At 31.9% G+C, this 27,974-nt stretch overlaps 3 protein-coding genes across 6 annotated transcripts; 1 reads left to right on the forward strand and 2 right to left on the reverse strand.

Moving 5' to 3' along the window:
• Positions 1-4: 4 nt before the first annotated feature.
• On the reverse strand, positions 5-20,682 carry LOC124535105. Of its 3 annotated transcripts, none has more exons than XM_047111174.1 (14): positions 19,447-20,682; positions 18,734-19,349; positions 18,418-18,497; positions 17,990-18,146; positions 17,760-17,897; positions 4,840-4,922; positions 3,602-4,766; positions 3,441-3,520; positions 3,021-3,219; positions 2,749-2,915; positions 1,910-2,517; positions 1,724-1,840; positions 637-744; positions 5-296 (listed from the first exon to the last, which is right to left on the reverse strand). In XM_047111174.1, exons 1-14 carry the CDS (start codon positions 19,579-19,581, stop codon positions 215-217), a joined length of 3,735 nt encoding a protein of 1,244 aa, XP_046967130.1. In that variant the 5' UTR covers positions 19,582-20,682; the 3' UTR covers positions 5-214. The 3 variants fall into 3 exon arrangements, with proteins under 3 accessions (XP_046967130.1, XP_046967131.1, XP_046967132.1); XM_047111175.1 differs by having other exon boundaries at positions 18,755-19,349; positions 19,447-20,681; XM_047111176.1 differs by lacking the exon at positions 19,447-20,682 and having other exon boundaries at positions 18,735-18,973.
• A 2,104-nt stretch (positions 20,683-22,786) lies between these two features.
• LOC124535338 (protein N-lysine methyltransferase METTL21D-like) lies at positions 22,787-24,172 on the reverse strand. 2 transcript variants are annotated; one of them, XM_047111529.1, is made up of 3 exons: positions 23,599-24,172; positions 23,446-23,524; positions 22,787-23,125 (listed from the first exon to the last, which is right to left on the reverse strand). In XM_047111529.1, the coding sequence occupies exons 1-3, from the start codon at positions 23,853-23,855 to the stop codon at positions 22,895-22,897; spliced, it is 567 nt and encodes a 188-aa protein (XP_046967485.1). In that variant the 5' UTR covers positions 23,856-24,172; the 3' UTR covers positions 22,787-22,894. The 2 variants fall into 2 exon arrangements, with proteins under 2 accessions (XP_046967485.1, XP_046967484.1); XM_047111528.1 differs by having other exon boundaries at positions 23,329-23,524; positions 23,599-24,164.
• A 728-nt stretch (positions 24,173-24,900) lies between these two features.
• On the forward strand, positions 24,901-27,620 carry LOC124535234 (ATPase H(+)-transporting accessory protein 2). The gene is made up of 8 exons (XM_047111362.1): positions 24,901-25,034; positions 25,104-25,234; positions 25,369-25,467; positions 25,552-25,695; positions 25,801-25,944; positions 26,188-26,317; positions 26,690-26,823; positions 27,220-27,620. The coding sequence occupies exons 1-8, from the start codon at positions 24,953-24,955 to the stop codon at positions 27,385-27,387; spliced, it is 1,032 nt and encodes a 343-aa protein (XP_046967318.1). The 5' UTR covers positions 24,901-24,952; the 3' UTR covers positions 27,388-27,620.
• Positions 27,621-27,974: the final 354 nt, after the last annotated feature.

Raw genomic sequence — 27,974 nt, forward strand, 5'->3', positions numbered from 1 at the left:
TATCATTTAAGAACAGTTTGTCGATATATAAAAATATTTGCTAACATTCTTCACATTCATCGAGGTTTCATTTAAACATATAAAATAATGCATTATGTTATATATTAACATATTGTTCTTTTATTAAACTCTCAACAATCTATAAAATTTAAATTCATACACTCTACGTAAAATAAAACAAGCATATACAGTTGTTAAAATTAACCTAATTAGTTTATTCTCTTGTAGCTTCTATTATTAGTTTGACCGACTCCTTTAAAATACTGCCTTGTTCTAAGCATTGGGTGATGAAATTCCTAAAATGTTAAATGGATCATTAGAATTCCACTACAAATTACATACCAGTACAAAAAACAGTTGCATGGATTGCTGCTAATTGCAGAATATGAGTGTTCTATATATTTCTATGGATATTATGTGAATTTAGGTATTCTATTTCAAGATCCTTTCTTTTTAGGTCTTTAATGACATTCAATGAAATGTATTGTCAATTAAAAAAATAATCGTTTCATAATGTTACATCGTGTGTTTTAATTTATACAATTACAATAAATATAATTAATAATATTATTAATGAAACCTTACCGTATATTCATTTATATATGGTAGCATTATAAAGTAATTATATTTACATACCTATACCCTTCTAAATCTCCATCTTCGACTACGATATCTTTAAATTCTTCAACCTTTAATAATTCCTGCATTTTGTAAGCGGAACTGCTAGTTTCTCTGGTTAATACGCTATATAGAAATGTGTACACTATTAATACAACAATCAAACTCACCTATCGCAATAAAATACAAATATATTTATATATTATGTATACGTAGGATTTGGTTGGCTGAAAATGACCATTTGGCCTTGCAATTTTTAACTCTGATTGGGAGAGAAAGAATAAGGCGAGATCGGCCGCTAAATAGAAACTCGACAATTAGTGGTAAAACGGCGCCGTAGAAAATAAGTCAATTCGTGGCAAACGGCACGAATATTATAATTCATATTAAAAAAATATTATAATTCATCTCGTGCTCAGCGGTGAAGGAAAACCTCGTGAGGAAACCTGCATGTGACAAATTTCATAGAAATTCTGCCACATGTGTATTCCACCAACCCGCATTGGAACAGCGTGGTGGAATATGTTCCAAACCTTCTCCACAAAAGGAAAAGGAGGTATTTAGCCCAGCAGTGGGAATTTACAGGCTGTTGTTGTGGCAAACGGCAACGGCGTAGAGATAATTGACTCGTCGGTCCATCCTTGTGCGTCCTGTTTCCGTCTAAGAGGCGTGACTAAGGTGAATTATTCTAGCCTGATTTTGGATAGAAAATGGAGCACCGGACAGCAATTAGTCCAGGATTGTACGTAGCCTATCAACGCCACTGCCGCTTTGGATCACCTCCTACCAAACGCGGGAGGACCGAAATAGCCATGCTAGCACTAAGACGCCAGTGTGGTATTCTCCATGGCACTGAGTATCCGTGAGTATGGCATGAGTTGATGCTCTGACCGCTTAGAACAGGGCCCTTCTGCGGAGTTCTCAGGGGACCATAGTGGTGAGCCATCAGGGTAGAATGCATAACGGATCCCATGAGACTCCCCTAACAGACGGAGTTGATACTGCTGTTTTTTTTCATATAGGCTCGGAGCTCTATATTAGCAACCGTTATTCGAGCAAAAAATAAACAAGAAAAGTAAAGAAGCTATACATGATAAAGACATACCTCGTTAATGCATCGCATAAGTCATTTAAATATGAATGCGTCTTTTCTGCTAAATTTTGAATATCGTTCTTTTCAAAGTTCCCTTCATCAGAACTCAACGTAGAGTAGCATTTTTCACTGAAATAAAATAAATTTAAAAAATTTCTATTAAAAAAAATATTTAAAAAAATATATATTTTTAATTACCAAAATCCATGAACTGACGAAAAAGTTTCTTTAATATTTTCTTGTATTTTCTGTATAATAGCCTTGAAATTTATATTCTGAATTTCCATGGCTGTGTTTAAATTTCCTTCTGCATTTTTGTCGATATTATCTCCGGATACTTCTTCTCCATCAAATGATTCATATTCATATTCGTAATCATAATCATTACCACAGTAATATTCGTCTGCCATTAACTCGTAATCATATTGTTCGCTTTCTGAATAGTCCATTTCACTTTGGTTTTCATTTTTATTTGTCCAACTATCGAATACTAAATTAGATTTATTTTTTATTTTCTCTTCAAATTCAGGACACCTAATAAAATTTCGAATAACTTTTGGTTCGTTAGTAAAAATATCTTTTTCGGGCGCAGTATCTATTTTGTCATTAGTTTCTTTAACATATTCTAAGCTGTTTTCAGCATTTGCGATTTCACCGTCTGCTTTATCCGCGATGTCTTCATTATTGGAGTTAGTTACTTTAGTTCCAACATCTTTATTTGCTTTCTTTAAACGTAAACTCATAAAAAACGACGATTCTAAATCTATGTTTCGAATGAAGGATACATTTTCAACAAGATCGTTTTTCTGAAATTTGTTAATTAAAATACTCTTAAATATAATTTTAATAAAAGGAGAAGTGTAAAAGCTAACTTTAAAAAATGATTATTACGTAACTTAAAGTCAGTCTAATATTTGGATATTTTTGAATTTTGGTCTTCAAAGAATTTTTAAATTGTAAAATTGTAAAATTTATATAAAAACAGAATCATGCCACATGTAATTTTTTGTAAGCTGATCTGAACTGATGATATTTACCTGTAACAACTTCTTTCTATGCGATCTTAAATGATATTTCCCCGGTGAGCTAACAAGAGTATTCGATTTGGCAGGACTTGAATTACTAACTATTTTATTATTTTCACCTCCATTGTATTTCACAGAATCAACTTCATCAGAAATCTCCTTACTCGCTATTTCAGTATCTATAATAACATCAACACAATCTATTACTGCTATGAAATATTTTTAAACATAACTTTTTGGTTCAAAATGCAATCTTTTTAATATGAAATATGATTTTTGCTTACCATTACAAACTTTTTCTTTACTCTCTTTAATACTATTTTCAGGTAAAATATTTGCAATTGCTTTATCTTGATTATGTATATGATCATCAGTAAACGAATCTTGATTACCGGGATTTAAGTGTGAGTCTTGTATGTCAATCAATAGCTTGGATAGGGATTCGGCTGCGATCTGAAGATCTTCACTATTACTTAGTAGGCCCTGAATGAAATGAGGATACAATTTCGATAAAAGTTTCAAAGCAAATAGGGATAACATTTAAAGATATTTTTTTTATCGAACAATTAAAATGACATTCCCCTCAAAAATGATACGAAACATTTAATCAATGTAGAAACAAAATACGATTTTAAAAAAAGTAATTTTTTTTTAATTTATTCGACGATATATCATTTTTCATCTGGAACTACATCACTACTAACCTGTAAAGCATCTATAAGGTACACCCCGTAGCTGTACATTTCCATGTATTTATTAGGATTAATATCTATTTTAATTTTACCTGCAACAAAAACATATATATTTTTCTAGATTGTAAATATTATATGTTTGACTTAACAAACGTTACTTAAACAAACTGTACCTCTCAAACCACCAATCTCAAACAAGACATTTAATAGTTTGTTTGCCGCATCAACGGTATCATTATCGTTAGAAAATTTACGTTTAATACATTCTGTTGCTTCGTATATTGTCCATGGCGGGAGCATAGTGTCTAGAATAAATGGCGGATCTTGTTGTAGGACTTGCGTACTGGCCTCCTCTATTATTTGAACGAAACGTGAAACCCACTCATCACACTTCATTTTTAAAATATCCTCCATAGCTTTACTGGTCACTTCAAACATTACATTTTCGTCTTTATTGACACAACTTTTAGAGACACGCGGTTCTTTAACACCTTTACTTACTGTCTCCGATAAACTTTGATTGTTTTCCATGTCAACAGTACGAGGTATATGTGGTGTTTCCGATGCCGATGTTTCATCAACAATACTACCTTCCCTGCATTTTTTCGGTACGACGACACTACTGGATTCACTACTTTCTCCGTTACTATATCGTCGACAAGATTCAATTGATTCCAGAGATACATAACCACAAGACTTTTGACAATTAGGCCGAAAACTTTCTTCAGCCGCTGTACCAATATTCGTTAGGTCACTTTCGCTTAATTTAGAATGACAAAAATTGCTTGAGAGACTAGTTTTTGGCCTACGCTTACTCCATTTAAATGTTTTGGTCCCTGTATTATTAGACAAGTTGATATCATGTGACAAACTACGTTTTAAATGTATTTTTTTAGATTTCAAATCTGTATTGCTGGAGGGAAAAGTATCTGCTCTTTGGTCATTATTTTTATGTATTGCATCCAATTCAGAAGAATCTGCCTGAACAGCTACATTATCAGTTTTCTTTTGTATGTTATTTGACCGTACAACATCTTCAACTTGTAATTGTATAGATGCATCATCTATTAAACTATTTTTATCAATAGTTGCTTCAGAAACTATTACTGGGACAGTTTCGTGCCTGTTTTGTTGAATATGGTCAGACCTAACTTCATTTAAATCATTTGAAATAGTAATTTTTATATTTCTTTTTTGGTTTGTTACTTCTTTTGAATCATTATTGACTGAGCCATGTGCTTCGGTTTTAATCAATATTTTTTTAATTTCTTTAACAGTAAGTACTACAAAACGTGTATTTTCTAAATTATGCAAGTCTACGTCATCAGTTAGTAGGACCTTAAACAAATTACATTCATTATTTCGTTTTTATTTTTTTATGAGAATTTTATTTAATAATAACCTTACTTACCACTTCATAGCCTTGATCTACTAATTTTGCACAGCAGTTCATTATAGCACCTCTATCATCATTATATTGTACATTTGGCTCATCTGCGAAAATAATTGCTCTTTGAAAAATTAAGGTTCACACATTTTATTTTTAAGAATATTTATCATGAAATTGCCAATTGTTCATCAGCAATGGAGAATGTTCACTAATTTTGATTATTAGCGCTCTATATTGTCTGTCAAAAATAAAAAATAATAGTGAAAGAATTAATTCGATACATCAATTAGTTTCCGAGTTATAAACAAAAGAAGTTGTTACGCACGACGCGGGCTGCCGGTGACGGTGTGACGTCATTGTACAACACGCTCAGTCTGGTTCACTCGTTCCGCCCGCAATTGCGCGCCCGCGCCATCGAAATATACCACCTAAATACTTTTAAAAATGTCCAATCCAAATACTAGGAAATTATGTGTTTTGCTTAAATGTAAAAAATACAACTACCAAAGTTGTATTTTATAGTTCCAAAAGATGTTAAAACGCGAAAAAAAATTGATAAAAGCTATGAAGCGATTAGATTGATTACAATAGCGTATTCATAGTACATATACTCATATCTCGTCGCAGAGCTCGATACCATCGAACATGTATTTCTCATCTATATTATGCACTACCTGAGCAGAGGAACAATCAAAGGACGACCTACGGTCAACAAAGTAGACGCGGCGATGGAGGTAATTTATTCCTTTCTGAAAGAAAACTCCAACTAATGTCAATTTTCTATTAGCGAGTTAATGAAAAAGACGAAATACGTCTCACAAAAATGACCACGTGTAATTATTATTTTTTGTAATTATTATGAATTCGTAGGTCGGAACACGCTCTATAATTTTCATTACAGTAATTTTTCGATACCTTTCACGAGAAAAAAAGGTATCGAAAAATTACAGTAATGCCGTTTCGTAAATTCAAATCGTTTATAAAAATACTTTGGTAAAAAAAGGCATATTATTAGATACAAGATTTTGTAGATGATAAAAAAGCTTGGAATTAATACCCGTTTCGAGGCAGGATACATTACATATATATAATTGTATTTTTTAAATGTTGAAAAAGAGTAACTACTGAGTTTCTTGCCGGTTCTTCTCCGTAGAATCTACTTTCCGAACCGGTGGTAGCTTCAATTAATTGTTAAATGACGATTCAAAAGTGCTTGTAAAAGCCTACTTGAATAAAGTTTATTTTGATTTTAATAGCGAAAACCAATTTTTTTCTGCCAAAATTCGTGTATTTTTTATCGAAATCTCGATAACGATGATCGATACATGAAAAATGTATAGGACCTTAATCGTAGATCGTACAAAAAGCAAAAAAAAGTATTCCATAAAAAAAATCGTATCTCGATAGGGAACCAAGTTATGATAAAAAGTGCTACTAAGCGGTACGCTTCCCGCGCGGCGTGTTGTGAAATGACGACACAGCACTCGCGCGGCTGTTAGCGGGACTCGATATTTTTCGAAACTTTGAATGCCTATAAAATCAAAACTACTGGGTATTTTTGACTAAAATAAAATTCAAGTGATTTGGCATAATAATAATAATAATAATAAGCCCCCCAAAATCCAACCTTACGTCAGAGTCGAACACCAGACCACGTGGGGGGCGGACACGCATACATCTGAAACTTATGTGGCAAACAAGGCTATGGTAACCCATCAAACATGGAGCAACATTCAGAGAGATTACGTATAGGGCCGCTACCCGGGGGTCGCCGGGGCACACCTGGAGCCAGTGCTGGGTGTTACAGCATGCGATCCACTGGCGGTGGGGGAATGAGCAGGCGGGTTCCCCCCGAACAATTATCTACAGCCGACAATAGTTTACCCGTTATTAGTGCTAGTCAAAATTCTGCTGTTAGTTTTAACAGGCCAACTGAGGATGTTTCGCAGGGAGCCGCTAGCTCACAACCTGCGACCACCAAGGCTGGTAAACCCAGAGTACGCATGAAGTGGGACAAAGAAGTTAACTTGTTTATTATGCGTACTTATCTTTATATTACAAAATTAGAAACTGATAAAGTTATGTACCCTAAACGGCTATTCGACAAATTTAAAACACAATATCCGGATTGGAATGTAAGTCAACAACGTATCGCAGATCAAAGAAGAGTAATAATTAGAAATAAATTAATAAGTGAAGATGAAATAGCACACCTTAAATCAGAAATTGCTGAACAATTAAGAAGGGAAGCGGATTTAAATAATCAAACAGAAACATCGTTGCATTCACCCCTTTTACAATCACAACCGTTAATTCAGACACACAATATAGTTACTAGCCCTAAAACTTACAATATTACACAATCTGATGCTTCTACACAGACAAATTTAACATCCTTAGTTCACGATACAGAAGTACAATATACTCAATCTACAACCTTAGAAAACCCACAACAAGAAAACATTGAAGAATTAAAGAATCTTTTAGAAACAGCACTAACTAAATTTCAAGGTACTGATCCTAAAACCCGACCAAAATTACCGCGATTAAAAGAGAGTAAATTACTTCATGATCTGATTTACACATTCAATACTCATATACTACCTACCTTTTTTTCATTAGATTCCGACCTACTGCATTTACATACATTAATATATTGTTCGGCTTTAGTAATAATAACAAAACTTGGCTATAAAATGAAGTCGGGCAATATAGAAGATTCAAGCATACAGAAGAAAAAGAGCCATAAGCCAGCATGGGAACATAGATTAGAAAATGATATAAAAAATCTTAGAGCAGACATTCGTAGGTTAACTCAATATATAAAAGGCAATAGATCTAAAAAAGTAGAGATAATATTTAAAAATACCAAATTGCACACTATCCACGAACGAGAAAACAAGAAACCAGAAGAATATATCGACACTCTTAAACAGAAACTATCTTTAAAATCACATAGACTTGCAAGATACAGGAAAGCACTTAATAGAAAACAAGATAATAAATTATATTGTACCAACGAAAAAGCTTTTTACAGATCATTGAATAGTTGTACCTCGAATTATACAAACAAATACCAAATAAAGATGAACTTAAAAACTACTGGGCAGGGATTTGGGAAAAAAGGAGTGACCACAATTTACAGGCAAAATGGATTGAAGAAGAGAATCAGAAGTGGGGTTATATGGAACAGATGGAATTTATAGAATTAAAATTAGATGATTTAACTGAAGTTTTAAAGAAAACGAAAAATTGGAAAGCTGCTGGCATAGACCAGATACATAATTTTTGGTATAAAAAGTTTACGTCATTACATGATATTCTAACAAAAATAATTTCAGACCTAATTAACTGTAGAACTCCACTCCCAAATTTTATAACAACCGGCTTGACCTACATGCTACCAAAAACCCAAAACACCCACGATCCATCACAGTACCGTCCCATAACCTGCCTACCAACAATATATAAAATAATCACATCCTGCATTACCAATAAGATAGGCTCACACCTGGAAGCACATAATGTAATGTCAGAGGAACAAAAGGGATGCAGACGAAACCACAGAGGATGTAAAGAGCAATTAATTATAGATTCAACTATACTAAAACATTCAAATAAATTTAATAGAAATTTGTATGTCACATATATAGATTTCAAAAAAGCTTTTGATAGTGTCCCACATTCATGGTTAGTTCAAATTTTACAAATATATAAGATTCATCCTAATATTATTAAATTTTTGAAAGAGGCCATGTCTAATTGGAGAACCACAATAACTTTAACAACAAAAACATCTAAAATCTGGTGTGACGAAATCCATATTAGAAATGGCATCTTCCAGGGAGACTCTCTCAGTCCTTTGTGGTTTTGCCTCGCCCTAAATCCTCTATCTAGAATACTATCAGATTCTAAATTTGGATACCAATTAACACGTGACATAGCGGTTTCTCATTTGATGTACATGGATGACATAAAACTATTTAGTAAATCTGTGAAAGAAATGAAAGAAATTATAAAAATTACAGCGCAATTTAGTAAAGATATAAATATGAACTTTGGCTTAGATAAATGCAAAACTTTAACTATAAAGAAAGGAAAATTAATTGAGAAAAATTATGAAATAAGTGAGGAAATAAATATATCCGAGATGTTAGAAGGGGACTTATATAAATATTTGGGTATACTTCAAGCTAAGGACATTAATCACTCAAAATTAAAACAAGATTTTACCACTGAGTACATCAAAAGAGTAAACCAGCTGTGCAAAAAACATCTTTATTCGCGAAATCTCGTAAAAGCAATAAATACTTTTGCTATTCCGGTCCTAACTTACTCCTTCGGGATAATCAAATGGTCTCAGACAGACATTAAGAATTTAGAAATAAAAACTAGAGTCACGCTAACTAAACATAATTATCACCATCCGAAATCAGCTATAGAAAGATTAACGTTGAAAAGACAATTAGGAGGAAGAGGGGTAGTTGATTTAAAAATACTTTGGCAAAACCAAATCCATAATATTCAAAAATTTTTCCACAATAAAGCAAATACTAGTAAGATACACGCAGCTATAGTAGAAGTCGATGATAATTTCACACCTTTAAACCTTAAAAATAATAAAAAAGAGTTTAAAACTATCCAAGAACAAATAAATGAAAAAATTAAAGATTGGAGAAGAAAAGAACTACATGGTAGGCATATCCACGATCTAGAGCAAAATTTCATAGATTTAGATGCGTCAAATAAATGGTTACAAAAAGGGTACCTGTTTCCCGAAACAGAAGGCTTTCTAATTGCTATTCAAGACCAGGTTATCAATACGAGAAATTATAAAAAATATATACTTAAAGAATCAATAAAATCAGATTTATGTCGAAAATGTCACAGAATGCCAGAAAATATACAACATATTACAGGAGCTTGCCCTACTCTAGTTCAAACAGATTACACCCATCGCCACAACCAAATAGTTCACTACATACATCAAAAACTTGCACACAAATATAACTTCACAAATACTCCACTAAAACCTTACTATGAATACCAACCCAACCCAGTTTTAGAAAATGAAGAAATAAAAATATATTTTGATAGAGCAATTCTTACTGATAAAACAATTCATTACAATAGACCGGATATAACTTTAGTTAACAAATCATCTAAAATAGCTTACTTAATTGATGTTTCTGTTCCAAACACACATAATTTATTAAAAACTATTACGGAAAAGATCAATAAATATACAGAATTAAAAGAAGAAATAATTAGAATCTGGAATTTAAATAAGGTTTTTATTGTCCCTATCGTGCTTTCCACTACCGGAGTCATACCTAAACACTTACACCAAAGTTTAAAAATTCTTGATTTACCACCTCTCACATACATCACCATGCAAAAAGCTGCTATTTTAAATACTTGTCGAATAGTACGTAAGTTTTTGGAATCTGATAATGAGCTGACTGACTGAACTGACTGACTTTTTCACTCCCCAGATACACTTGGTCATTGACCCGTGTGACTGGAATATTTGCCCCATTATTAGGGAGATAAATAGTCCAATAAGAATAATAATAATAAGCCCCCCGAAACCCAACCACACGGCCTGATTGACCATCTAATCACGTGGGGGGCGGACACACGATAATTAAATTACTGGCGTGGCAAACGTGGCAATGGTAACCCATTTAGTATGGAGACGCGTAGTAAGAAGAAACGTATAGGGCGGCTACCCGGGCGATCGCCGGGGCACACCTGGAGCTGGCGCTGGGTGTGACAGCATGCGGACCGTCAGCGGTGAGGAGTTGAGCAGGCGGGCTTCTCCCGATAAATTCCACACTACAGCCGGTCGTCGTGAGTTGAACAGGCGGGCTCACGGCGTTAATGCTACAGCCGCTACCGATGACGAAATTAACAGACTGACAGACAGAACAAGTAGCCCAATAGAGCCTTATAATAGTCCTAGAACTTCATCATACACACCCTCCGTCCAGTCATCACCTTCCACTATTAGCTTAAATACAGAACCACACTTACCAGCTTTGAATGTTGCGCGGGAGGCGAATGCCTTTTTGCCCGCGTCCACCAAGGCTGGAAAACCGAGAGTTCGCATGAGATGGAGCAAAGAGGTAAACTCATTTATCATGCGAACATATTACTATATTACCAATTTAGAGACTGACATGACCACATATAGACAGAAGATGCATGAACTTTTTACACAAAAATACCCAGGGATTACGGTCACAGAACAGCGAATTTCCGATCAGAGAAGAACTATAGTAAAAAACAAACTACTAACCGAAGACGAATTGAACCGATTAAAAGAAGAAGCACGTATACAGCTACAACAACACGACGTTACTACACCATTACCCCGGAATCCGTCTCACTCAGAATTTCACTCTCAAACAGAATATTTTACACTACCAAACACACAAAACACACACACATCAGATATGTCAACACAAACTGAATCTGTAACGATAATATTAGAAAACGAAGTTAATACTTTAAACGCACAAAATCCGATTACTGAAACGTACATACAAGAAATATATGATAAATTTAGTACAACTTTATTGCAATACTCAGGAACGGATCCACTAATACGTCCTCGACTTCCTAAAATAAAATATAGCAAACAACTCTACAATTTAATTCAAATATTTAACGAAAACATATTAAATAGATTTATTTCAGAAGATACACAGCTAATAGACATACATACCATCATATACTGTACAGCATTAATAATAACAGAAGAAGTAAATCCTAAACAAATAGAAAATATGCAACGCACAAAAACTAAGCAAACTAATAAACCACCGTGGCAACAAAGACTCGAAAGAGATATCGAAAAACTCAGAGCGGACTGCGGTAGACTAACTCAGTATATTTACAATAATAATAGATCAAATAAAGTAGTAAAAAGAGTAGAAGAAATATTCCAAAATTGTAATATACACACTAAACATGACAGAAATAATAAAAAGCCAGAAGAATATTTGGACACGTTAAAACAAAAACTCGCTCTTAAAGTTAATAGACTCCGAAGATACAAAAAAGCAGAACAGCGAAGAAATGATAACGCCATATTTACAACGAATAAAAAGCTCTTCTATAGAAATTTACAAAAACCACATACTCCTACTAACACAGTAACTGACAGGAACACAGACGTACCTACTAAACAAGATATAAATCATTTTAATCATTTTAATTAAATAATTTTATCTTGTTCAATTTCTATTTAGGTATTTTCTATTAGGTTTTAATTTTTCTAATTTTATATTAAATAAATTTAATATATATGTATAATTGTTCCGTGTCGAGTTGTTTGCGAAAGTCATGTACGCTAGTTATTGATGTATATATTAAGAACATGATTGTCTACTACTGAAATTATGTAAGTGTGTTAAATATATATATTGTTAGCGTGCTCAAATAAATAAATAAATAAATAAATAAAAAAGATCTAGAAGTATTTTGGTCTGGTATATGGGAAGAACAGGTAAGCCATAATTCAAAAGCATCTTGGATAAATGACGAAAAAATAGAATTTAGTATAATAGAAGAGATGGAATTTGTAGAGGTAACCGAAAGAGATATAACTAACATAACAGCAAAATTACACAACTGGAAATCACCAGGCATTGACAAGATACACAACTTCTGGTATAAAAAATTAACATCACTACATAAATGCATAGCGAAAAATCTAACACATATTGTATTAGGACAACAGAAAATACCCGAATTCATGACAATAGGAATAACTTACATGCTACCAAAAACCAAACACTCACCACAACCTTCCCAATACAGACCGATCACATGCCTACCTACAATATACAAAATCTTAACATCAGTCATTACAAACAAAATTAGCACACACATAGAACAACACAATATAATAGCAGAAGAACAAAAGGGGTGCAGGCGGGCCCATATGGGATGCAAGGAACAATTAGTTATTGATTCCACAATTCACAAACATGCTGCCACATAAAATAGAAATCTCCATTGCACTTATATAGATTATCAGAAAGCTTTTGATAGTATTCCACATTCTTGGTTAATTGAAATATTAGAAATATATAAGATAAACCCAAAAATAATAGACTTCTTGCGTAAAATAATGTCATACTGGAAAACAACACTACACCTTAACTATGGCCAAAATACTATCGTTACACGACAGATACAGATTAAGAAAGGGATCTATCAAGGTGATTCCTTGAGTCCCCTATGGTTCTGCCTCGCCCTTAACCCCTTATCGCACCTATTACACCGTTGCCGAGTAGGATATTCTCTTAAAAGTATAGAGGAAACCATTATATCACACCTGATTTATATGGACGACATAAAATTATATGCAAAGAGCGATAAAGACATGAAAAAACTAATAGAAGTAACAAAAGAGTTTAGCACGGATATCAACATGCAATTTGGATTAGATAAGTGCAAAACAATACATATAATAAAAGGAAAAATAAAACCGGGTAACTACGCAATAACTTCTTCTGATACAATAACAGCTATGGAACCAACAGATTTATATAAATACTTAGGCTATAATCAACTTAAAGGACTCGATCATACATCAATCAAACATACACTTACAATAGAATATAAAAGACGAATAAACGTTATATGTAAAACTCAACTCTCTGGGAAAAATCTTATAAAAGCCATTAATACATATGCTATACCTATACTGACATATTCATTTGGAATTATCAAATGGACTAAAACTGACATAGAACAAATAGAACGAAATACACGCACAATACTAACAAAACACAATAATCTCCACCCTAAATCTGCAATAGAGCGCCTAACACTCAAAAGACAAAATGGAGGAAGGGGATTGATAGATATTTATAATCTCTGGCAAAAACAAATTAATACACTAAAAACATTCTTTCATTTAAAATCTCGCACTAGTGACATACATAAAGCAATAGTTTTAAATGACAATAACTACACCCCATTAAATTTAAGTGAGCAAGGATATCATATGAATGACTGTATTGATAATCCTCAAAAGCAAAAACTAGAAAACTGGAAAAAAAAGATACTACACGGACGCCACCCACACGACTTAGAACAGCCCCACATTAATACAATAGCATCAAACAAATGGCTCAAAATAGGAAACCTTTTCCCAGAAACCGAAGGTTTCATTATAGCAATCCAAGACCAAATCATTAACACGAAAAACTACAAAAAATATATTATCAAAGATCCCACTATCACAAATGATAAATGCCGTAAATGTCATATCCAACCAGAGACCATACAACACATAACAGGAGCATGTATAACCCTTACACAGACAGACTACACTCATAGACATAACCAAGTAAGCAATATCGTTCATCAAAAACTAGCACTCAAACACAAACTTATACAAAACACAAAAACGCCATATTACAAATACACACCACAAACAATTTTAGAAAATGCCACACACAAAATTTATTACGATCGAGGCATTCTTACGGATAAGACCATTTACTATAACAGACCAGATATAACTCTACAGGACAAAATCAATAAAGTCACTTACCTTATAGACATAGCAGTACCCAATACACACAATCTACAGAAAACTATCGCTGAAAAAATAAATAAATATAATGAGCTCAAGGAAGAAGTCACGAGAATCTGGAAACAAGAAAAAGTCTACATCATCCCTATAGTTATCTCCACAACAGGTGTCGTCCCAAGCTATCTCCTCCATAGTCTGAAATTATTAGATCTAAATGAGTCCCTTTATATCCCAATACAGAAGGCTGCTATTTTGAACACATGTAGAATAGTAAGAAAGTTCATGCAATTAGAAGAGACTGACACAACATAATTACTACACATAAATACTACATACATAAATAACACACACCACATACTGCATTCACTTGATTTATATCCGTGAATGTAGTTTACACCAGCTTAAAGGCTGAGAAAACAAAATTTCCGAAAATAATAATAATAAGTTTATTTCGCTTAATAAATATTCAATTTACATTAGGGTGCTGAGAACTCCTAGTAAGTATAATAATACCTGTATCAGTATGTGCTTGAGTGTGTGCACGCGCGCGCGTGTGTGTGTGTGTGTTTGTGTGTATGTGAGAATTCGACATTAAACTTTTAGAAGTCTTTCTGATTCTTCGTAGGTTAATTTACTTAACCACGTGCTTACGGTTTTTTTACAGTTGTATACCTACGTTTAGTTTATAAATTTTAAGAATTTTGTTGATTTGATTATATAAATGAGCGGATAGTTTAACATAGTGATGATTTGTAAAAGCTGTTTTCGTGATATAGGTGGTAGCGATAGCATAGTCTCTTCTTTTCCTAAATTGATTTTCGTTATAAGGTAATGTTCTGTGCATTTTTATTGTTGTCTGAAGAATGTATAATTTCCGAACGGATAATAAATTACTCATCATGTACAGATTGGCAGTTGGAAATTCTTTAGGTTTAAAATACATAACTTTTAATAGAAAGCGTTGAGCTCTTTCTAGTTCAATAAATTTACTTTTTAAAGCTCCGGGGTGGAGATATAGGTATACAGTATGTTATTATCGACTGTACAAGAGCAATATATATTTTTTCCAAAAGATCGTTGGGAGCAACATATCTCAATAATTTAAAAATCCAGACAAATTTACGGATTCTGTTTGCCAAGGTTTGTATATGGGTGTACCAAGATAGGTTTTGATCAATAGTTATGCCAAGATATTTTACATATGAAATTTTGTTGATAGTTGGGCAATTACATTTATCATTATTTATTTCGTTATTACAATTGTGAATTTTTATTAAAAAGTCATCATTAGGTTGCGTTTTATTGTATATAGAGTAACATAAATAGTTTGTTTTATTGGCGTTAAGTGTTAGTAAGTTAATTCTAAGCCAGAGTGAAACTCTGGAAAGGCCCGTTTCAGTTACTTGTTGTACTTGTGTCCAAGAATTACCCGTAAATAATAAAGCCGTATCATCTGCGTACGAGAAAATGTGACCATTTGATAGGTTGAGCTTACACAAGTCGTTTATATATATTAGAAAGAGAGTCGGTGATAACACGCTGTGGAGCACCATAGTGGATCGTCCTTTCATCACTTAAGTAGTCTCCAACTTTGACCCTCTGTCTGCGGTTTGTTAAAAAATTTGTTAGCAGTTCCAGGGCTGTACCTCTTATACCAATCCATTCCAACTTTTTTACAAGAATGGGAACAGATATAGTATCGAAGGCTTTTTTGAGATCGAGAAAGACGCATAAACATTTCTTCCTCTGATCAAGATTGTCAACAATTTTGGATGTTAGAGCTGCTACAGCGTCCTCTGTCGACCGTCCCTTTCTAAAACCAAACTGGGCCTTGGATATAATGTTGTATTTGTCAGTATATTTTATTAGTCTGATATTAATTAATTTTTCTAATATTTTTGAGATTGCGGGAAGAACAGAGATAGGTCTAAAATTGTTAATGTCGGTACTGTCTCCATTTTTGTATACAGGTGTTACGATGGCTAGTTTAAGGGTCTCTGGAAATATGCCTGTTTCAAAAGAAAGGTTCGCTAAGTGAGTTATGATAGGGACTACTAGTGATTTGGTGAATTTTAAAAATTTAGTTGAGATATTGTCGTGTCCAGGGGCACTTTCATTTTTGAGACTCATCAGTATGTTAGTTATTTCTTCGTCTGTGGTTTTGAATAACACAAAAGATGAGGGATGGGAACTCGAGTTTTGTGAAGTATAGTTCAGTCTATGCTTATCATTTTCAGTTAAAATCCGTTCGGCAATGTTTTTTCCAGTGCTTGAGAAATAATCATTAATAAAATTAACTGATTCTGTAGGAGATGTTTTAAGATTAAGCAGTTTGGTAATGTCATATTTTTGTTGAGACATATTAGTCATACTTTTAATGTTTTTCCATAAAGTTTTTGAATTTTTTGTAGAATTTATTAATTGATTTCTGTCATACTGTCTTTTGATCTTTTTTATTAGATTGTTGCAAAAATTTCTGTACCTTTTATATGTTATTTTTAAAATTTCATTTTCTTTATCTAATCTTAATTTCTGTTGCATCTTATTCCTGTTTTTAATACATCGAAGCAAGCCAGGGGTAATCCAGGGCTCGATTGTACGTCTAGCTTTAGGTATAACTACTGTATTTGTACTTTCTTTAAGCGATTCTGTTATTTTTTGAATTAATAAGTTAACAATTGTATTAGGGTCAGTGCTATGCAATATTGTTGAAAGATTTTTATTCGCCAAGCTTTTTAAAGCCTTGTCAAAATCAGTGATAATTTTAGTTTTTAAATTTCGCTTCGTGGTTTTAGATTTCTTTAAATTTAAAAATATAGGCATACCTAGTAACATTCTCCATTGTATCTTAACCAATAAAAAAAAATAATTGCTTCCCTTCTGAATTCTGATACTCAAGTTAGTTTTTTCATTACTTCTATTATCCTGTTTAATACGTCTTTATGACCTATCAAACAGAGAATGAATAAATTACTTAACAATTGATTTTAATGAAATCGAAGCAGCATATACATATTGGCTAAGTTACATAGGTAAACATATATGTGTAGACGCAAATTATGGCCAAAGCCAAATGATGCCCAGGGAACTAATACTAACGGCCTTAGACTACTTATGGTCTAGGAGACGTCAGAGCGGAAACAGGAAAGGGCCAATCCTATTCAGCAAAGAACATAAGGGCGTCGACTTGGCCCTCAGTGGGAATTAAAAGTTAAGGAATGACCCAGGGGCTGAAGATGCATGTGGTCTCAAATTTCCTGTCCTTTGCAGATGAAAGCCCTGCGGAGAACGGCAACCTGGATGTCCTTGTAATACCATACATACTATATAAAATGCGTGAAATAAAAAATGGACAAATAGTTATATAGAATAAGTAATAACTTACCGATTGCTGCAATATTGGCATCAATTTGTTGGGAAATAAAATAAGCAGCTCTGTGTGCATGCGTCCGAAAACGGGAATTTGTTGCCTTTTGTATTTTATCCATAACAATTTGAGGAACCATCAAACGACATTGATTATCTAAAATATAATAAGTTATTTTTCTCTTTTGTCTGCCATTTTATATTTATAATAAGTGTATAGTGTTGATAAATTAGAAATTATAAGATTACCTGAATTTAACAAGATGTTTAAAAAATTAATACTATTTAACATAACATTTGAATCAGTAACAATATACCAGACTTTGAAATTGTCTTCTATTCGCAGGAGTTTCTTTAAAGCAGATATATCCAATGATTCATTAGAGCTTTGAGTTCTTAAATTTGCCTGAAATACAATAAATCATCTACATTTCAATGAATTGTGAAAACAGGAATAATTTCATTATTTCCTTTTCCTTTTATTTATTCCAATTTTCTTTGGAAAATTGAATTCTTATTACTTATAAACTAAAAACTATTACTTAAGTTATAAAAAAATGTTATTGCACCATAACATAACATGAGTTCATATTGAATAAGTTGTAAAATAAAAAAATGCCTCTTAAATCAACCAACTATACCCCTCTTTTTATACCTTACATTATTTCATTTCTTACCTCTAACCACATTTCGTCGTCATCATCACAAGAAATTAAATGATAGTTGTTTCTTTTCTCTTCACTTAAAGTGTTACTACCTGCAAAATTCTCTCATTGAATCATCACTCCAAAGATTACATATTAATTATTAGCTACACGATTTAAAGCTAGAAAATATTGGCTTGAGAAGGTCTTGTTTTGAAGATACAGTTAATAAAAGAGAAAACAGATGTTGGATTCTTAGTATACTTAATAATTGTATTTTTAAACAATAAATGACATATAGTTCAACTTGCTTATATGATAAAATACCAATCTCAATTATTTGACTTAACTTTAAAATGATAGTTCTTACTCTCTGGTTTTCTTTTCTTAGATGATAAAAGTAGCCGTAAATCCTTTTTATTACTCCAATTATGAAATCTGTTTCTAAAATGGTTTTTCCTGACTCCAGATATATTTCTAGTATGAAGCTGGGATTTCCTTTGAAATGGTTTCAGTTTCTTGGAAATTTCATCTAAGCTTGTAAAACGATTTGTTAAGGAGACTGCAGTATTTGTCACTGGCACATAATCATAATTATTTAAGTTATTACTTAACATGGATTGTTGACTGATAGTATTTGGTGTAATAAACATAGGGTGAGAGGGTACATTCCATATGCCTGAGTTAACTGATGGAGTAATGGGTATATTAAATTGGATGGGGTTTAAGGAACTTATGTTTGAAAATTGAGCAGCGATTTGATATGGTAACTTTGGAAATTGATTATTGATAATTTGGTTATTAAAAACTTTTAATGGGACACTATGTGTGGGTATATGATGATTAGAATGAGACGGTATTTCACTGGGGTAATCTTGTGGTGATTCCATTGGTTCTGGACAATTATCAACTGGAACACCCGTTTGATTTTCAAGCATTGATGTTCTTTTCTTTGCTTTTTCAATCTGTAATAGTTTGGAAACATACGAAACAAATTGTAAATATATTATTATTTTATAGGCTAGACAAATTTATATAAATTTTAATTTCTTTCTTTTTTACCTCAGATTCGCTTAAATTCCATGCTGCTTCTCCAGTTAACGTATTAAAATAATAAATACGACCAGCGTATGATTTAGAACGGCAAATAATCCAGGAATTTCCTACTGCTTGAACTATTTCACCAGTACTAGACATGTTATAAAAATGTTAAAAATTATTTCAGCCAATAATCGAAAGGTTCATTGCTAATCCAAAAGTATAAAATTATTACTTTTTTCTAATGAATACTTTCGAACTTTTAAATCAAGTAGAATCAACTTCAAATAATAACAATAAATGAAGGATACTGTCAAGTGTCAGCTGTCAATAAGGAAAATTCGTTTATTTGGATTTTGGACGACCAAATACTCGAATTCTTTTAATAAAAAATTAAAATTACTGCCTTATGGCAGGAGACGTCTTATCGTAAAAATGTAAGGAAATGAGTGAGGATGGTTATAGTTATTGGTTTAATTTATTTTCTGTTTTAATAATGACGACAGTTCGACCATATTCGTAATTGAACATATTTACGGGGTAACTGCGGTGGTCTTGTACTGTGAGATACATCCACTAATTTTCATATCATGATAACATCCTCATAGGCTAGTGTATTGTAAACGTTGGTAGCTTGAAAAACCACATTTGGTTTTAAACGATCTGTTGCAGGCATGACAGAACAATTGGCCTTTATTATTGGAGGTGTAGCAATTTGTGGGTTTGAGACGGGTCTTTTTAATTAGGCGTTTGGTGTCAAGGTCACTCAAACTATTTTGCTCGATTAGTAGAAGCCTTATTAAGAATATTGCGTCACTCAGATCTCAGACTAGCGAGCGATACCTTACAGTTCAGAGGGATATTACAAGCAGTCAGATGTCGCTTTAAAAAATCATTGTATCGAGGAAATTGACCTCCGCTTTCCTTCCTTCAGCTGTGAATAGAACGCGGATTTATTTAATCCTCATCGTTCATTCGAACAAATAAAGTCGTTCATTTCATAGTATACATAGTACTATCATACTACTACTAGCATACTATATAGTACTATGCACATTTATCTTTGTTCCATAGTTATGTTGTTTTCAACTTTCATATTTCTGTCTTTTAAATATAACGCGCATATGCTGCATTTGCCGTAGAAAATTCGACTTAGTTTGTCTCACCAATAAAGTGTCCATAAAGTGCAATACTTCACGGATAACATCCTACCGTTTCATGAATAAAGGAAATCCCTTCTCCGATGACACAAGTCATAGGACACGATGTGGCCAGTTGAGTGATAGGTAACTATCGTAGAAAAAAATTATTGCAGTAGACTTTATATTTGAAGCGTATTAGAAAGCTTATGTTTTAAAGTTTAAAGTAATAATCTCTTCTTAATTCAGATTAAAGATACTTTCAGAATAAACTTAAGATGGTTTTATTCATATGTTGTACCAATAAGGACAACTGAATATGCAACTTGAACTCGTGCTTTTTACTTTTATGATTATACGGTTATAATGCTACTTCGATTGGATTTTTAGTTATAGATACTTGTTCTTTACTCTAATAAATTCCCAGAAAAATAGATTAGTAAACTATGGTAGCCAATTCAATACACCACGAACGCGAGTTACGTACATACCCTCAGCAAAAAATAATATCTACTGAAGCATTAGAAGACAATTTTGTTCATTTTGGTTTCAGCATACATTACAAAACGATAATGTCCGACTGAAAGTTATACATATATATATACTTAGCTTAGGCTACCTACATCTAAATGTTTACTCCTCTAGCCCCTTAATTACCCTAAATCACGTTATCCCCTAATTGTTAATTGTTGACATTATGTATTTTCTTGTTAATATTATTGTCAAGTAAGTACTTAATTCGTGCTTACAATGTGTACGTGAAACGACTAAGAATAAATACTAAAAAAAAATTAAATATGGTATTATGTTAACTGGTTTCCTACAAAATATAGCTTAGTAAGAACCGGCAAAGATTGGGAATCAAAGATTTTTCATCATTTACCTAGAAAAGCACATTATTACTTTTTGTCATCAATAACTGATCATGTGACGGCACAATTAATCTTTACCTCTTATCCAATGATATTCTAATAAACAGATATGTTATACCCATACTAAACAACAGAAAAAAGTGTGCCGCGCCGAGGACCGTTTATTTTACATTTCGTTACAAGTAAAAAGGATAGCTTGATAAAAACAATAAGTAAAGGGGATAACTAGATGTTTTAATTACGCAAACGTATTACTACATAATTATGATGTATTATAACGCATTACTACGTAAAACGACTAAAGGCAAACGTCTCAATTAGGACGTTTTCTAGTCTTCACTTTTTGCGCGTTAATGACATATCTGTTTACTAGAACATCATTGCTCATACCTAAGAAAAAATTGCAAGATAAATGCGTTTTTAATTTTATCATGTATATTATATCGGTCAAGACGGGTAACCATACTAGCTAGAAAAACATTTCATTAGTTTTTTTTCAACATCATACATGAACGCCTTTCGCCCGAAAACTTATAACCACTGATCGTATAATCTGATTAGGCATTCAGAATTTCATTAGACAAATTAATTATGTGAGTGCGACGACCACATGAAAATCATATAATAATTTAAATTCCTATATTCCTTATATAATTACTGCATTTACCATAACATAAAGGCAACCTGGGCCTTGATAATTATCTCTGTTAATATTTTTATTAGCCAACTTTATATTTTCCCTAGGTGTGCACTAGAACCCCACAATGTGCTGAGAGGACCCGGAAGGGTACAATTTGATTGTCTTTCAAGTAAATCGCGAATTAAATATGTCATGCTGAATGAATTCTACAAAGTTATCATATTCAATAAAGTTATACTAAATATTTAAAACACTATTGTTATCATTCAATAAATATCAAAATTGTCATTATATTATAACTATATCATACAAAGAAAATATAATGTTCATAATATATATTTGTAAAATGTTACTTAAATAGTAATGTTTAGTAATTAAAACTGACTGTAAACTGAATATGTTAAGTTGTTCTACATTTATATTTTTTCTTGTTATGTATATTATTAGTTATTATGATGTAATGTTGGTTAAATAATACAAGATTTTTAATTAGACAAACTACATATATTATTATCATCACTTTTAGTTGTAGTTGACTACCTTTGAAATAGTGGGCCATCATTGTTTTGTGGATAAGTTTACAGTTTTTGAATATTGAATTGTAATTTACTTTATTATTGTCCTCGAGTATTGTTTGTTGATATGCCACTAAGCAGCATTTATAATTATGAGAATAATCAAATCACATTTACATTAATAAAGAGTCTTTAGAGTATTTTTAATTTAGGATAATATAATCATATATTTTTTACTAAAATTTTCTTTTGTACATCTTTTGTGCTCATTCAGATAGGTTACCATAAATCATAACTGTATAAGTATCATTTTTTTATAATTTTTAATAAGAGTATATCTGAACTTCTATAATTAACGTGTTGCTGTTCTTCTGGTATTTTTTCAATATAGAAAAATTCAGTAAGCTTCTCATAAAATACATCCCATAGTTTCTTTTGAATATCTGAATCTCTTAGTTCCTGAGTTAAATATATAGTTGGTTTCTTTTTAATTGTGTTATTTAAGCATTGTAGGGTTTCTATAAGAGGGTCGATTGCCTGAAAAGTGTTCAAATATAGTGTATTTGTGCTAGATGTGTCAATATTATATGTTAATTCTACAAGCCAATAGCAAATACAAATTAGTAATAGTTAATGAAAAATATCACAATCATAGCATTAATATTAATACATATAATATGAAAATATATGTAACACTACTTTACAAGCAATAGACTATGTATTTTCAATGTTATTATTACATCTTCATAATAAACACAATCGGCTAAAACAATCATATCAAATTCTTGTTTATGAATTTCAGAATTTTTGTCACCCCACACTAAAGACTCAGCTATTGCATATCCTCCCATACTAACAATTTTCTGTTTATTTTCTGATATATTCAAACGTAGTAATGGTAGAGCTTCAGGTAAGTCTGTAAGTGTAACTTGAGCCCTAAAAATATAACATTGTGAAACTGAAACATATACAAATTTCCATTACATAAGAAATTAATAAATATTGCTAACCCTAGTGTTGCTGCTGTAAGCCCAACAACTCCCAAACCAGATCCCAATTCTAATACCTTTATACCACTCAAAAAGTCAGCTTTATGTTGACACATTGTTTCAAGGTATTTTGCAAGAACAAGGGAAGCATCCCATACAACACAATTAACATCACCTTCTAACTTTTGAAATATTTTTAGTGTCTTTAAACATACTTCTATGTCAATTTCTCTTGGAAATAAATCATTAAGTTGAAAACAAGAGGTTCTGTGAGACATATTACTGTATTGTCTATTTTATGAAATTAACGAAATAGATGTTTAAAATCTTTTTACGACAAACTGTTGAAATGGGCAAAATATTGATTAAAAATATATTTAAACAAACAGAGATGAATAACTTTGGTTTATGTTTGTTTAGACAGTTGTTATTATATAATTATATATTAAAGAAAACGAATGATTCACTTAAAATTATAATAATTTTGATTTAGTTAGTAAAAATTCAAATAGAAACACTTAAAACTTCTATAATAATACATTTCATAAAAATGAAAATCTATTTGATTTGAGACATAAATCCATAATCTACGACTCTACAGTCTACAGAAACACATATGTCAATGTCAAACAAATATCACAGATTTTGCAAATCTTGTAAATTGTGATTTTGTAATAGACACAAATCGCAGTAATTTCAAGAATAAAATTTTAAAAATTAAGAATCAACAATTATTTTGTCTTGCAATATAGATAAATATAAATATATAATCATCAATAAAAGCTGCTTAAGCCTTGTTGTGCAAACTGCATCAATCAATCAAAATACGATTCTCATGCTTGGTATTTTTTGAAGTCTTAGCCACTGAACATGGTAAGACTCAATATTTTATATTCTTCAAGAAGACTCAACTGGCAGATGTAACGACTGGTAGGTCTGTACCTGTAGGTAAGAACCTGTGTTCTTTCGAATTTTTCCCCATTGCCAACAACGATGTCAATATAACAGAAACTCTAACACTTTCAGGGAAAGCAACTCGTAGGAGTGCGTCATAAGCGAGATTTCAAATTGGACTACTCAAAATTAACCCCTCTGGGATTCTGAGACAGCACACGCTCCATTGTATAAGTAGCCTTCGACGATCATCCAGTGATATTTGGATTTTTTCGATAGTGCAAAAGCTTTGCGTTAAATTTTTAGTGCCAGAAAATGTTTAATAATGGTATAACATAATAATAATTCCTACATTCGTATTTTAAATATAATATTTAAAATACGTATTATCAAATCAAGAATATAACCCTCATGATTGTCTATGATTTTATATAGACGTAAATTATCAATATCGATTTTTTAGTGGCAAGACTTTAATCATATGACAGTCAGCCATAAGTTTTCGAACAAAATGGGTGTAACAATGGCTCTTTTTTGGATTACCCTTGTAATATCTATTATTGGTAAGTAATTTACATGAATATTATTGATGATGATTGAAAACGTTTAATTAAACTTTGCTTTCAAAATAGGATCCAATGCTGGGGGCGAATTTAGTGTTCTACATAGCCCGCAATCCTTGAAGTTTACAGGCTCAAGTAAAACCTTCGAAAGCCTACTGAAGGAAGTATTCTCTGCTTCTCTTGGACTGTCCGTAGAAGAGGTAAAATAAATATTTGTTAACGAATGCATAACACCTAAGTTGTTAAATATTTCTTGAAATTATTTACTATTCAATTTAATGTATATAAAATGAGATTTTATATGGATTTAGTAATTCTTATTTGCTTTTAACAGAATTCCGAATGGAATGGTCTCTCAATAGTCGACCCTTTTAACACGCCTGAAGCAGTTGTTGAAGTTTATATAGATGGTGTGTCCTCTTTGGGAGAAAATGTAAGATTTTTTTTTAAGAAAGCTGCTATGGTGCAATTTTCAATTCAATACAATTTTATCATAAAAATACTTTTCTACTTATAGGCTGGCTTGAAAGGTAAAAATTTTCCTCTGATTGTTGATGAATATGAACCAGACACTTATGATGCTATCGAGCACAGGATTAACCAAAGATTTACAAATGGTGGTAACAAACTTGTCAAAATCAAATTATCTGAACCTGATGATGTAAGTAAATTTTTGTGTAATAATATAGTTATAATGTACATTAGTTCATAAATGATACAATGAACTGAAAATATATATAAGATATGATTTTATTATGCATTGCAGTTATTATCAGCCTCCAAAATTTTTGGAGAAATTGTGCCTCAGAAGGTATCTAAACAAACATTGCAGCATTTGAAATATGACAGAAATGAGGAAGATTATCAATTTCTTTATGAACTCGAAGTGCTGAAAGCTTTAACAGCTAAGGTATCTATTAACTAAACATTCTAAGTTTAGTGAAGTTTTTTTATTTATTTCAATACTTCAGTTTTACTTTGTCTAATTTGTACCTATATTGCGCCTTAGAGCCACAGATTGTAGATAACTTTTCCAAAAAATGATGATTAACCTAATTTTTAAGCAGCTTTCAAAATGAACATAGCCTATTAGTTAACCTTAATGTGAAGTTTAAAAAACCTATGTCACTATTTATCCCTTATTTGTCCTTAGATCAGGTCTGGAGCAGTTTCAGCAGATAACATTCTTGACTTCTACAACATCAGGTTCCGCTCTTTGCACCCATTGTCTGATTTACATGGCCCTAATTCTCTCCAAACTAAAGAAGCTAAAAAACTGTTAGGTGAGTCTTATGACATAAATAAAGATAAAATTTTATTTCTGATAAGTACACAAATTGTTATTGATATTTCTTTAATATCTACTTTCACCACATTTAGTTCTTATTTTATTATTACACAGAGACTGCAACTTTCCAAATAGTCCAATACACTTATATTTTTTCATTTTAAAAGTACACTATACATATAGAGACTATATACCTATAATGTTTTTGAATTATTTAAACGGCTAGATTTTAGCATATCTAGCTGTCATATATTTCCTTTTTTATAAGCAAAGAAATCATTAATTTCTTATTTATTACCAACTTTACTGTATAAAATAGTTTACCTTACATAATAAAGCTATAACAGGGTGATTACTGTATATACAGGGAATGCATTGCAAGATCTGAGTGATGCATTTGTGAAGGCTTATGAAGGATCAGTTTTGGTAACAGCTGTCACCACTGATGTGGCACACACACGATCTATTAGAGCTGCACCTGAATTCAGAATGGAGACACAGGTAAAAATATTTATGAACATTATTAAGAACATGAGAAAAACACTATTTTTGTGAAAATAAAAATCAATTATTTATGTTATAGAATGAGAAGAAAATTCTCAGGAATGATGATAAAAAAGTTAGTTACACAATTTCTTGCGTAGCGTAAATAATGTATTATGTTGTTGTTGTAAATTATACTGTAGTTAGAAAAAAGCCATTTGTTTAGAAACATTTAGAGTTGGCAATAAAAACTTGCATACATATAGTATTAACTGGTTAATTTACACAATCGTGATCATTGTAATTACTTTAAAAAATATAGAAGAGACATATTAATACTATTTATTTAGAGAAATTAGAGTAACAAGACATGATGTTTTAAAAAAAAAATACTAAAAATATTGTTATTTTCAGGACAACTACACAGCTGACTATGCAGCTATTTTCAACATTATGTTGTGGTTTGGAGTAGTATTCACATTTACACTGGTTGCTATTGTCTATGCTATTATGGACATGGACCCTGGCAGAGATTCCATCATTTACCGTATGACGAGCACTAGAATGAAGAAAGACAACTAAATTATTAATTTTTCTTTAGTGAAGCCTCGTGTTTTCACTTTGTAGTACCAATATTAAACATTCGAATATGTCAGGAGTTAAATTGTACATATTCCTTGGACCTACACCTATTATTGATTAAACGAGGTAACCTTAGGTACACACTCGTTAACTTATTGTATTAATAAGTATAATATTATAGTGTTATGTGAGTTGTAATTTTATGATCTTGAAATAAAGGTTCGTTAAATAAATGTTTTATTGATATGAAAAGTATTTCGAAATATTGAACATGAAAAGAAAAATGATTGTCAAAACTAAAAATTTAATGTAGCGTATAAACCTGCAGTCGTAAAAGAAGACGTCGTTGTCTACGCATTTATTTATATCCAAAACAAACAAAATACTCGATTTTTTATTTAAAACTGTTTAGAGGCAGGGACCCCCTAACAGCGAGAGTGAGTTAAAGTTTTACGGCTGTGAATGAGGATATAGTATAGTAATTGTTTTTGATAAAATAGTAATTGTTTGTACAAATAGAAGTAAAAATCTAATTAAATTGTATACATCGCGTTTTTCTATTAAGGAAAAATGAGAAAAAGTATCAA

Source organism: Vanessa cardui, chromosome 14 (genome assembly GCF_905220365.1).
Source record: "Vanessa cardui chromosome 14, ilVanCard2.1, whole genome shotgun sequence".
Lineage (NCBI taxonomy): Eukaryota > Metazoa > Arthropoda > Insecta > Lepidoptera > Nymphalidae > Vanessa > Vanessa cardui.